Consider the following 13,596-nt stretch of genomic DNA (forward strand, 5'->3'; position numbering starts at 1 on the left):
AGTATCGGGCTATCCTTAAGTACAGGTTAATGATCCCTATGTTCCCGACTGATGAGCCTTGCCCGATTTGTCGCAAGGTTTGTTTAGATTCTTTTGGTGACCATGCGGTGCATTGCAAAGAATTGTTTGGCTTTAAATACATACATGATTTGGTTAGGGATGTTCTGTGTGATGTTCTTAAACGGGCAGTTATTTCTGCTAAAAGGAGGCCTCTGCTAACTTTCTTACAGATCCTCTTGAAATGAGGTCTACTTTACGACCAGCTGATATTCTTGTGTTCGGGTGGGCAAGGGGGAAACACGCCTGTGTGAATCTTAAAGGAGTGCATTCTCTTGTCGGGCTCAGGGACCGTGGGTTTGTTGTGTGTCAGGCTGCGTTGAAGGCTGAATCGGGCAATGTTGTTAAACACGAGAAAGTTTGTTTAGATAATCAACATGTCTTTCTACCATTTGCCTTTGATACATTTGGTTTTCTGGCCCATAGGCTGTGAATTTTTTGAGTAGGGTACAACGTGTTGTACACGGAACCTCTTCAGCTCCTAGGTCCAAAAGCTTCGTTTTTAGCACGATTGGCTTTGCTATTCAAAATGGGGTTGCGGTGCAGCTTGTTGCCCGTTTACTTGCCACTTTATTGTAATCATTTTATAGTAAATATATAAAGTTTAATCGGGACATTAACGTAAAAAAAAGTATATATAGATGTTTTTATCTTAATTTTTTATGTATGGATTGGATATGACAACCTTCTAATTTTCAATTTTCTTTATTATTATATTTGTTTTTATAATGTGTTTTTGTTGTTTCTATAATGCAGCGTCGCTTTCTATATAATTACCTTCCTGCTTTTTATACCTACTATACGTTCTTCTTTAAAGATTAGTTTCTAGGATATATTTAAAGATTCATTTTTAACTTTTAATATACTAGAGATAATTAGGACATCCCCATATGATATCCTACATACTTCATAAAATAGATTTTGAGTGTGTGCACGCACACACGTCTTAAGGATACTATAAAAACGATTTTAAATTAAGAAAGGTAATAGCATATATAGGTTTTCCTGGCCATAAGAAAGGTAGCTAAAAAATGGTACGATTAAATTTTGATATTTTTGTTCTTTTGTCCCACACGTGCAAAGATAGGCCAACGTTATAAACCAAACTACAAGGGCGAAGGTTCATGAAACCAGATGTGATCCCGGTCAATGCCTTTTTTATTTATTTATTAAGGTAAATTGCAAGATTTTGTCCAAAAATTTGTATAGGTATTAAGCACGGTCACCTCATTTTTCTCTCAGTGATTTAAATTTATGTGTTTTTGTCCGAAAATTTTTCATACGTAGTGTAAATTTACTCGTTTTCGTCCAAAATTTTTGAGCCCGGTCATCTTGGTTTATAAAAACGTTTGTGTGTATTGAGTCCGGCGTCTTCGTCCAACTTTCACCACTACAAACTTAATTTTAAACACCTACATGCCTACACGTACGATGTAAGTTTAAACATCAATGGTGTTCCTTGTTTTGATTTTTTTAAATTATATTCTTTTATAATTATGTATCAATCAACTTGTATCTAATTACATATTCACTTTTGTTTTAACCAATTATTTAGATATTGAACCCCAAAATCATGTGTACGGTTTTAGCTAGACAATGCCAATTGCGTTTCTTTTCAAATCAAAATAATCGGATTCTTAAATCTTGATTATAAAAATATTTATAGTAACTAATGGCATTGGCAGCCAAGTGATTTCATACCAAATTTCCATAATAAATTGAAGAATATAATTATTCAACGCACAACGCTTTGACACAAAATGTTTTTAAAATCAAACTTCATAGAGCGCAAAATGTGACGATTTGCAGGTTATAAATTTGTCATTTAGAAACTTCCCAAAATTGGCGGGTTCTATACAAGAATAACAAAAATATAACCTAATTCCTAGGAGATATTAATACAGAGTTTATTACAACTTTTGAATCCACAATCCTTGTAAAAATGATACCTGGATAAGTAGGTGTAGATGATTGGTCTAACAAACTGTAGAAAACGCTTCACGTCATGAGTAGAACTAGAATTGACTGGCAAAATTTTCTATCAACAAGGGTGTAAACGTCAAATTGTCGGTAGATAGTTGAAGCGAACGGAAAAAAAGAATTCTACTGACCCCTCCGTGGAAAAGTTCTGGTTGGTTACTGCTTCACAGACACTCATTGATGAATTAGACGATAGATACTAATATCATAAAAGTAGATATTTGTAGCCTAAAATACAAAAATAATCAAAATCCAGACAAGCCCTCCCTCTATAGTTGTAAAGCCACATGTCCAATGATATAAAAAAGATTATATTATATACAGCAGATAACACTGATAGCCTACGACTTTAGGTGCATTCTCCAAAATGTTTTAAACTAGAAGCGGTCAGTTAGTAACCAATTAGTTAATACTATTAACTTAATCTTAGACTATTTATTGTCCAAAATATCTTTTAAGTACCCAGCAGCAAGTCTAAATCATCTCAATGATAACACAACCTAATAATATAATTTAGAAGTCTGACCTGTTCAACTGGCTTAATTTTTTACGACTATTTTAATTTCATCTGTTTATTAATTATGGATATGGCATAATCCAAAACCCGAAGTGACGAGTTCACAGGTATAAAAAGTTGAATTGCCGCCTAACTTTTCAAGTTGCAGGACTTAGATGACTTTGTTTGTCTTGTTACTTGTTCTATGTGCTACCTAGTAAATTAAACTTTTCAATCTTCTTGTGTTTTTCTATTCATGTCAGTCAGAAAAACCATTAAAAGCTTAAAAGGTATCCAGATGAAACTATATAGTGCTCAGTTAATTCTTTGTTACTAATCCCGAAACTTAAAATCGAAAGGTAAAGGTCCACAAATCAAAAGTGCAGAGACTAAACCTAAATCAAGAAGCTAATGAACAAATATAGGCCCCGCATATAAAAAATTAATAAAGTGGTAGACTTGCATAAAGATCATGTGATTTTCTAGTATTCATTTTTTTATTCCTAGATGAAATTATGATCTTTCTCAGGTTCACCAAATTAATCTCTATCACAATATTTAGGCAGCTGAGCTTAAAAGAACTGTATAACCGCACAATCTTATATCATGTATATTGAATTATATACACTTGATGAGATAAACTACATGAATACTGAATTATATCATGCAGATAACACTGGTACTTCTGGTCATATATCCTGCTTTTGGGACTAACAGTAAAAATAAAAAGATCCAGAATCAAAACTCGAGAATCAAGGATCAAGATTCAAGAATCACCAGGCTGTAAAAAAGAAAACTGATCACTAAGCAACAATCTCGGTATGATCATGTAGTCTTCCAGATATGCCTTGGTATTAAAAGCTATAATTAGGCCCCGAAAGGCAATGCGCAAGGCCTATATACTTTTAAAGACCATAAAATAGATACTTCAATAAATACATACAAAAAAAGCTCTATACACACCGAAAAGAAGGCCAATGCCATGTACAACCCAGATATCTCTATGTACAGAATACTTATATCCTCATGAATACGCACTTCTCTTATATCTATTGATCTGAAACTCAAATTTAAAAAAAATGCAAGAAAGAAAGGCATTTCTAATTTCTACACACCTTAAAGCACAAGGTACAAGTAGTCTCTGAAGGTACTCACTAAACAACTGATTCGACTCATAATACAAGCTCATAAAGCAGCATCCTAAAGAGGAAAATAGGCATACAATTTCAAATCAAGAGCCCGTATAACCATATAAAAGAAAGACATTTGTAGTGTTAGCATATTATGGTTTTGATATATTTGGTGATCGATGATGGTTCTGCAGACGTCTCCCTATCTTCCTCTTGCATTAAAACCTTCTCACTCGAGAATAACAACCGCCGTAAACAGAGCCGCCACCTCAGCACTGCAACATGAATCGCTGCACATCACCCTCCTATAGTGTTTGACTGTTGCTTTGGACATCTTTTTAAGACCAACAGTTATGCAATAAACTTACATGTGTACGTCAATTATTTAAGTTAAAATTTCCTTATTAGCATATTTCATAAGCTGCCAAATTATTCTTGCTAATTCTGCTACTAAAAAGCACCACTTTCTTTGTTGAAACAATATTAATAACCAACTAGCCAAACTAAAAGCCGCGTCAGCTCAAAATAGAACAAAGTACAATCCTTCTATAGTCATCCTTGCATAAGTATCCTACCTATGGCTTCATGGCATTACAAAACTCAAAAGATGTCTTAAAGATGGAATGCCATAAGCTAGCTAAAGTTGTGCTAAATATATAATTTGTGAGTTAGTTGAAAGTTAGATACAGTGTCTCAAAACCATGGATCATGCAGCAATCAATACAGGTAATGAATACCTCAAGATAGATAAATATATAACTAAAAAAACACAAACCAAAAACTTAAAAAAAGTAACCAAAACTTCAGACATAGAAGTACTTGATCATACTAAAAAACTCATGAGCTATCTAAGAGCACCAGTTCAACATAAAGCTAACAAACTTCAAGATAGTAAAACAAACCAACCTAAATTCCAAGAAACTTACAGTTCCCAATAACCATCTTGAACAACAAAGCAGCTACCTGAAACACAAAACAAGCATAAACCATCCAAAAGAGCATCTGATAGTGACTCACCACTTTTGATGTATGTAAAAGCACCAAAGATGGTACTGCTTTGATTAATTCTCAATTCTACCATCATCACCTAAGACATATCAGGACGAGCATTAATCTCTGGATTTCTGAATTTGTCTGTCTCCTCACGATCCATAGATGTTCTACCATACAGGAAAAAAGTTGTAAGTTTAAGCCACAAAAAGAATCAGACTATTAATAAGGGAACCAAAATAAGATATACCTCTGTCTCTTGCCATTTTTCTTCTTAACGCTAATAACCATATCCATAGACATCCTCTGGTGCTCACGGGTTTGACCATGCATTTCCAGACCTTCCACACTTTCACAGTCAACTTTACAAATGCGACACCAGCCCACGCTAAACGTCTTTCTCTTCATTGACGGGTTAAATGAGTCAGGCCCACCCTAACCAATTCAAAACTCAATACATTTACATTTGTAGGAAGTAGGAACAATGATATGATATTCAAAAAGGTTTACAAGATACTTACTGAATAAAATCCACCATCACTTGGAAATCCCTGACGAGAATAACAATTTCTAAAAATTGGTTCATCCAAACGTGGGCGTGTTGGCTTAGGGCCAAACAGTTCTCCAAAACGCGGCTGATGAGAGAAACCCCCAGGCCCATTAGGCTCCCCTGAACGACCATAATCATGGAATGAGCCAAAACCAGGCTCCCTCGGGCCACAAGGTTCACCATTCATGGGCTTTTGTGGGCCCTCAAACTCCCCTCTATGCATGTGACCAGGTGGCCCCATTGGAAATCTTTCACCAAATGGTTGCCTGTCCATATTTCGGCCATCATATAAACTTCTTGGACTGATAGGTGGTAAACGATCCATATGATGCTGACCAAAACCACGCACTGGTCCGTGAAAATCAGGGTTCTGGTGGTTATGTTCAAACCTCCCTCTGTTATCATGTATAGTTCCAGGAAGTGGTCTTCCACCAGAGTCATTGGGATGATATGGTGGCAGCCTTGGTCCAGCATCATAACCATAACCATGAGGATCTTTTTCATAAAACCTTGGTGGCCTTGACAAGTGACTCCCAAATTTTGGAGATCCCTCAGGGAACTGTTTAAAACTCTCCTCAGGATGGCGGGTTGGTGGCATATGAAAGTTGTTAGAGGTTCTAAACTTTTCATCACCAAAAACAGGGGCGGATAGCAAGTCAAAACCTGGTGGGGCGGCCCCATTCATCCTCGTTAAATTTGATTCAACACCATAAGGTGGCCTATAAGGACCCCTATCTAGATTCCCAGGTAAATGGGAATCTTGTCGTCTACTGTCAAATTGAGATTCCATTGGACCATGATGACCATGTGGCAGAGGTGGTCCCAAAGGATCACCTTCAGACACCCTGGAATTCTTACCATGTGGTTCATTACCCCTGGGGTTAGCAAAACTACTAGGTCCACCCGACGGAACTTCAGGGTGGAAGGGCCGAGGTTGATTTGGACCAGGTGGTTGAAATTGCTCACCTGGATGCGGGCCATGAGGCAAGTAACCATGACCAGGAGGTCTTAAATGGCTTGGGGAGTGCCCCATTGCCTGTTCAGCATTAGAAGTTGATTGCAATGACATAGGTGCAACAGGTCTTTGTTGCTGCCCAGGAAACCCATAAGGCACGGGAGGGTGTGTAGATTGTTCACCAATCTGACCATGAGGTGCATGGGAATTAAATGGTCCATTACCGGCCTGAGAAGAACCATGAAAGTTCATACTTATGTCCCCTTGTTTTGTAGAATCAGTAGTGGCACCATCTTTGTTCTCTTCTTTAACTCTTAGTGAAGAAGCGGAATCACCTGGAACCCCTTGTGCCTGATGCAACTCAGAAACAGCGGCATCCTTGATCAATGTTTCATCTTTCCTATTGCCATCTTCACATTTAAATTCTTCTTTCATGCCAGCTTCAGGTTTTACTTCATTGAATTTAGCTCCAAAATCATTAATCACTGGCTCAGACTTTTTCAGAGAAGGTGATTTAACTTCTTGTCGCTCAACCCTTCTTTCAAGTGTCTGATCACCACCCGAAGGTGGTGCATACTCATTCTGTTGCTGATTTACATTACTCTGGTTTACATAAGGCTGGCTCAAACCAAACTGTGGCGGTCTGGCTGGAGGTGCAATACTTGCTGAACCATAAGATTGGGGATACTGCTGTTGCTGTCCTCCCTGATTCAACGTAGCAGGTCCTCCCACATAAGGTGGCATACTATGTGGCAATGCATTCCCTTGTTGTGGTTGAGCAAATCCCGTAGAAGGTTGTTGCATTTGCTGAGGTGGCACCTGTGGGCGTACCTGCTGATGTGCAAAAGGAGCAGCATGGCGTGGCTGACCTTGGAGTTGACCAGGCATTTGACCTGGGAACCCTTGAGGCTGCTGCGAATATTGTGGAGGAATTGGTTGCTGAACCTGATGTGAAACAGGACGCTGCTGAGGTGGCAACATATGAGGAGGTTGTGGAGGACGCATATGAGGAGGTAGTGGTGGTGGTGGTGGAAACTGTGGCGGCAAAGAGCCAGATGGCGGCTGCCCTTGCATAGGATACTGTTGAGGTGGGGCATGCTGGATTTGCTGTTGTGGCTGTGGTGGATGACCCGCCGGAGGATGTTGAAGATTAATCGGCTGCAATTGAGGCTGAGGCTGAGGCTGGGGATGCAATTGTGTTGGTGGTTGTGGGTAAGCTTGTGGTTGTGGTTGTGGTTGAGTTTGAGGATATGGTTGCACTTGAGGCGGTTGAGGATGTTGCATCTGAGGAACAGGTTGCTGATATTGAGGTACTTGCATAGGTGGCTGTGCATGACTTTGAACCAAATGTGGCTGGACTTGTGAGTATGGCTGCACAGGTACGTGACCATGAGCTACAGGCTGGCTGCCTGAGTGACCTTGAGGCTGTGAACTCACCTGACCCTGGTTTTGAGTCGAGCCTACCACCGCAGCCTGAGGATTTAGAGGTTGAGGCGGTCCATTAGCTGGAACTTGTGACTGAGCTTGAGGGTGTGGCTGAGGTTGGTTTTGAACCTGAGGCTGCACCGGTGGTATTGGGGCTTGCACTTGCAGCTGAACAGGCTGAGACTGGGGCTGAAGAGGGGGCTGCTGGACTTGCTGAGCTGGCTGCTGTTGATACGGATAGTATTGTTGATAAGCCTGCTGGTAAGGATCATAACCAGGATACTGTTGGTAATATTGTTGATACTGTTGGTAATACTGTTGTTCAGGTGCAGGCATGGCTTGAGAGAAAGGATTTGAAGTTGCTGGCTGATTCAAATTCTGGGCAGCGGGTCCCACAGCAGTATGAGATGTCTGTGGCTGGGAACCTGATGGTGGTGCCACTGCTTGATTAGAAACTTTGCTTTGATCAGTAGACACCACTCCAGCCTCAGACCCTTGTGGTTGAGTATTTGTACCCTGTCGATTGTGTACATTATTATTAATCACAACAAACATGAGAATAAAGCTTTTGCTAATGACCAAAACAAAATCTCATTACATTGACATTACAGGTCTGAGCATGTTCCTGCACTTGACGATGCACAATTTGAATCCCACATCGGTTGCATACAACTGGAGAATTACCAAAGGAACAAGCAGTACAGTGAGTTGTGCACTCAGATAAAGGACCTTGCCACACGCAGCCACTCCTATGATAAAGACAATGTACAGTTGTTTTCCCAATGGTGTCTGCTAGAGCCTTGTTTGATTCCACAAGTGGCTGAATATAAGAATAACATATTATTTATAATTAAAAAATAAGTAAAAAATTGAGATAATAGAAAAGATAACAAAATATAAAAAAATTTACCTTCGAACCAGCTTCAGTTACTAAATAGCCATCGTAAGGGCAGGCCCGAGTACTGCTTACAACATATGACAAACAAGGTTTGCAATAAAGATGTGTGCATTGTGTCTGGATTGCTTCATGTGGATAGACGAGAGTTCTACAAACAGGACAAAAGTACTCTCCCGCAAGAGACTGAATGTTTAATATACACTCATTGTCAAAACCCATGTTGTGTCAGAATACTTTCTTTGGCATTCACAGTATATCAGCACAATCCTGAAAGACAACAGAAGGTAAATAACATACAAAACCAATTATTATTGTATCAACAAAATAAGATAAAGAGAGAAAAACCACAAGTGAAGCAATAACGATGCGCATCTCAAGATTATACAGTGAATAAACTAATAAGCTAACATAATCAGCAAAAAGTTTAAATAGGCTTAACATAATGCTTAAATTGATAAGATACTGGCATAATCAGCAAATGGTGCAGTGAATAAACTGCATAAACACAAGAGAGCAACAAAAGTCCAAATTGGCAAAAAAGTTAATTAAATATCTGAAATATACAATCGCTAATATATCAAGAACAAAATAAATTCACTGAAGGGGGTGCAACAAATGGTTGACACAGTGGACTTTCAGTGAGAAGCGAAGAGAGCTAAAACAAATAGACAAAAAAAATACGGATCGATAATAACAAAGATGTAGAAACACTATAATAATAAAAATAAAAATAAAAAACACTGACGTCTTTTTATCGGCGTCTAGAGCAACATTGCATTCATTTCAAGCAACTCAAATCAAAACCTATCTAAATTAGCCAACAATAGTAAAAAGTCACATTTATATATAACCCTAATAGCAGGATACGATTCACACAATAATATCCCCCTTTTTTCTATATAAAACCCCATGTTATAACATTGGCTTTTATCAACCAACTAAAAGATACGAATAAAACGACAAAAAAATTGCTATTAACTGTTTTCCCATTTTGCTTTCAGATTTTTTCTTAGTACATAACATTCTCCATCTCTCCCACAAACAAAACTAGCATCCAATCATTCATGACTGCTTACGTGTCCATTGATCGCGAAAAAACAATGTATTTTTCCTACTGACTAAGTGCAAACATCACTATAAATGCAATAACACTTCACCAAATTCTTGGCCCTTAGTCCCTATCCGTCTTTAATAACACTAACCGACCCTAAAATCGACATAAACACAAACATAACACAAGAAACAAAGCATGCATGAAGATGCCTACTCTGCGAATGAATACCAAGCCCTAATTCTTGTGAATATCATTTCTTTCTAATGCATCCACCAAACACTACAGTTAATTAGCCTAAACATACTTTATATTATATCTACAAAAACTAATAAAATTGCACGTGCATCGAACGAATTTAAGCTTTAAAAAACCGTCAATTAACAAAATGATATTAATTTGTGCGGAATTAGATGAGTGAAACAAAAGCTAGGGTTTGGGCGAGTAAATAAATAATCCAACCTTAATGATGATTAGCGAGAATCTAGTCGGAAGAAGTTGTGAGAGGTGACGGCGGCTATCGGACGGAGAAGAGAGAGTGCGGTGGTGGTTTGCTGGTGGCAGTGAGAGAGAGTTGCTGCTATTTATGCCCTAGCCTTCCAGTGGCAGGTAATAAGAGAGTGTGCGTTTTGTTAATTAATCAAACTATAGGGGTGGTTTGGTTTATTAATGAAACTAGTAACTGGGGATGGGCGTTTTCGGCTTGGTACCGTCAGTATTGAATCGGGGGGATGGGTGTTTTCGGCTTGGTACCGTCAGTATTGAATCGGTACCACGTTTTGAGGTATCGGTACGGTATCGGTATTTCTCGAATTTTGCACGAAATACCGGCACCGTACCAATACTGATACCATGCCGGTATTGAACCGAATATTTCGATACCGGTACCAAGTATTTTCAATTTTTGGAATTTGAATTCGGGTTAAGTCTTAACCACTAAAGTTATCAGTCTTAACCACCCGAAATAGTATTGATTTATAAGACTAACCTGTTAAATGTATAACAGGTTAAGTCTTAACCACTAAAGTTATCAGATCTGGCTCTCATCGACTGTTGCCATTCTAATTATTATGGATCGGATGCTTATTATTAATTTATGGTTTCCGTTTATTACTAATAGCAACCGTAATCGAACAACCAAACACACCCGATTGAATACGAATATGGTTCGAGTTAGTTTTACTCTTCTTTTGAATTGTTTTATCAAGTTAGGTTATTTTATTATTTGATTATTTGTGTTATAAGCAAATAAGAATATGTTGTTTTAATTTTAGCATTGTAGTTTAAAAAAAATTTGGTTTTGTGTTTTTTTTTCTCTGATACTCGAAACCCGATCAACCCAACCCGAAAAAACCCGAACCCGAAAAACCCATGAGAGATTTTGGTTGGGTTTCGGGTCAAGATTTTTAACTTTGAAACCCGAAGAACCTGACCCGAAAAACCCGAAACCCGAAGAACACCCCTACTAGTAACTAGTACTAAATAATAGTTTATTTTTATTTTAGTTTTATATGTATTAATTTAAAAATATATCATATTTTTAAATCCACATGAAGTTTATAGCGGAATTTAAACTCTCAATTTTTAAAAGTTTGGAGCACATATTATACCACCGAATACCAATTAAACAAATGTTATGTGATATTTATGTGTTAAATTAGATGTTACATATAAACATCAAGTTCAAACATATTAAACTGAGGATATTATATCAAAACATTAGCTCTACTTGGTAACTTTAAGATGTTTATAACCAGTTTTGACTCGTAAAAAATCAAATTGTGTCACATATTTGTTTCTTCACTTATGGAACAAGCCATTTTATTGATAATTTGATGTAGATATTGAAGAGATGTGATCTTGGATCTAGCGTGAACTTAAATAAGCCAAAGTTGTGAATGGGAAAACACTAAAATATGGAAAACACCCAGAACAGATAAATATAAAGAAAGAGGGAAGGAGGGTGTTAAAGAGTAAATTATAGGGATATGTTCTTCCAATTTGAAAGGGAATGGTAGAGGATGAAAGGAAATGAAAAGAAAGAAAAAAGAAAGGATTCGTTTATTTCGTTTAATGAACTCGGAAACACAACGAAAGAGTCATATATATGGAGGTACACTCGAACCATCGTCAGTATCAGAGTTGTACAAGAATAAGCACAAGAGGGTAGCGTCACATGTACAGCAGGTACACGTAGAACCGCTACGAGTCCATGACAACAACGCAAAACGACATCCACAATCTCCACTATGATGGCTGCAATAGAGACATATCGAACAATCTCCTTACATGTGGCCTAATAAATACTCCATACCTCATGCTATAATAAGAGCCCATCAAACGGTAAACAAAATTCGATCTAACTCTCTCGATTCTCTCATTATACTTACAACTTACCATGTTGATTATCACGTGCGAAGGGTAGTTATTGGAAGCCCCCTTCCTGAAGGAGACTAACAAGTAACAACATTATTAGATTTGAATATCACAACTTATTCACTTTCGGATGACGACATGCCTTATGAAAATACCCATCTTGGCACTTTTTACCCCTCATATGTCTTTAGAAAATTACTTTTCACATATATGATAGTTTGATGTTGATTTATACCCAAACTGTTTTAATCCATAGGAAGCAAGGGATTATCGAGTGATGTAGATATTTCCAACAAGTTTAAGATTTTGAGGCTAAACGAAAACTTGATCAAAACTCCAAACAATTAATATATGCCATAAGTTTTTTTGTTAACTAATGTTTGACTAATCATTAAACATACGGGATTAAAATATTTGAGTCACTTCAACACTAAAATATTTTGTCCATAATATTGGTTCGATTCAGTGTTTCGAGTTTAATTAAAAAAAAAAATGAAACCGAACCAGAATTTTGTTTTAAGAAAACATAAAATCGAACATTTGGCTTTTGTTTGTGTTTGTTTAGTTTGATTTGGTTTAATGCAAACCCCAAAGCACAAGTGACACGCGCTACTAAGTGACAAGGTATGAGCGACATATGTTTGCTTATACTTGTGATTACTCAACCACGTAAAATAACCAAAACATTATAAATTAATCTATCTCATTAATTTTAACTGTTTTTACATACTCATCAAAGAAACATAACCACATTCGATCACCCACCATTGTTGATGACCACTAACACCTTTGATACCTTCATTTCCTCTTAGCATCCGTAAAGGTTTTACTAAACAGTGAAAAACGTTTTGCCACATCACTACCTATAAATAGAAGAGCTTTCGTAAACACGAACCACCAAGTTAGATAATGATTTCTCATAAAAATTAAATAAAGAATACAAAGGTAAAATAAAAATAATGTAGTTGAAGCAATATTATTGCCCGATATAATTGTACTATAATATATATTTATTAGTATGAGTTGGTGTCGCGACATTATTAATTGAATCACGTGGACTAATCTTGTGTTGTCATCCATAATTTATTTTATTTTTATGTTTTTTTTTGTTTTATTAGATACTTCATTAAAAAATTTGACCTTATAGATATATGTTGTTGGTACCATCGAGAACGACCAAATTCTATATTTACGATTAAGAGTCAATGTCATCAATATACACAACTCGTGTCGGTTTGACGCTGCAAGGCGCGGATTATTTATTTGTTGTCGTTAGTATCGTCCATTTGTGGTTGGTTTGCCGCCCCAACACACATTTTTTCCCTACTATTTTAAATATGTTAATTTGTTGTAGATGGGTGTTAGTCTAACTTATTATTATTTGTTTTGTTTAGTTTGGTACTTTAACCCGGTACTGAACGAGTTTGCGTTCCGCCGCTGCGTAGATTTAATTTGCTTTACTACAAGTCAAACATAGATAGAAATCTAGCCCCGTGTAACGCGCTGGACACACGACCTAGCTAATTAATTAAACAAATTGTCTCACCTACTGCCCAAGGCTTGTGCTTTGCCACACGCCCACCACCTTGCACGCTTCTTCACTCATAAAAAATGTCGATTCGTCCACCGAGGATGATGTGTTGTGCAGTGTCCAACCTTGTGTTCAAATTTATACGAAACCTAAATTA

The 13,596-nt window shown here is 37.3% G+C and overlaps 1 protein-coding gene across 1 annotated transcript; it reads right to left on the minus strand.

The window, feature by feature from the left end:
- Positions 1-2,503: 2,503 nt before the first annotated feature.
- LOC143572997 (uncharacterized) lies at positions 2,504-10,215 on the minus strand. Its single transcript, XM_077058003.1, has 6 exons — positions 9,995-10,215; positions 8,494-8,748; positions 8,182-8,403; positions 5,175-8,099; positions 4,904-5,088; positions 2,504-4,823 (listed from the first exon to the last, which is right to left on the minus strand). Exons 2-6 carry the CDS (start codon positions 8,698-8,700, stop codon positions 4,751-4,753), a joined length of 3,612 nt encoding a protein of 1,203 aa, XP_076914118.1. The 5' UTR covers positions 8,701-8,748; positions 9,995-10,215; the 3' UTR covers positions 2,504-4,750.
- Between the last annotated feature and the right edge of the window lie 3,381 nt (positions 10,216-13,596).

The sequence above is a fragment of the Bidens hawaiensis genome, unplaced genomic scaffold (genome assembly GCF_021521415.1).
Source record: "Bidens hawaiensis isolate Kalapana, Puna unplaced genomic scaffold, B.hawaiensis_p1.1 tig00026182_1, whole genome shotgun sequence".
Lineage (NCBI taxonomy): Eukaryota > Viridiplantae > Streptophyta > Magnoliopsida > Asterales > Asteraceae > Bidens > Bidens hawaiensis.

Excerpts from the sequence above, each read along its gene's own strand:
- LOC143572997 (XM_077058003.1), bottom strand. The coding sequence starts at position 8,700 with ATGGGTTTTGACAATGAGTGTATATTAAACATTCAGTCTCTTGCGGGA. Across the intron at positions 8,404-8,493 it reads TAACTGAAGCTGGTTCGAAG|CCACTTGTGGAATCAAACAA; the intron begins GTAAATTTTTTT and ends TCTTATATTCAG. Across the intron at positions 8,100-8,181 it reads CTCAGACCTGTAATGTCAAT|GGTACAAATACTCAACCACA; the intron begins GTAATGAGATTT and ends CACAATCGACAG.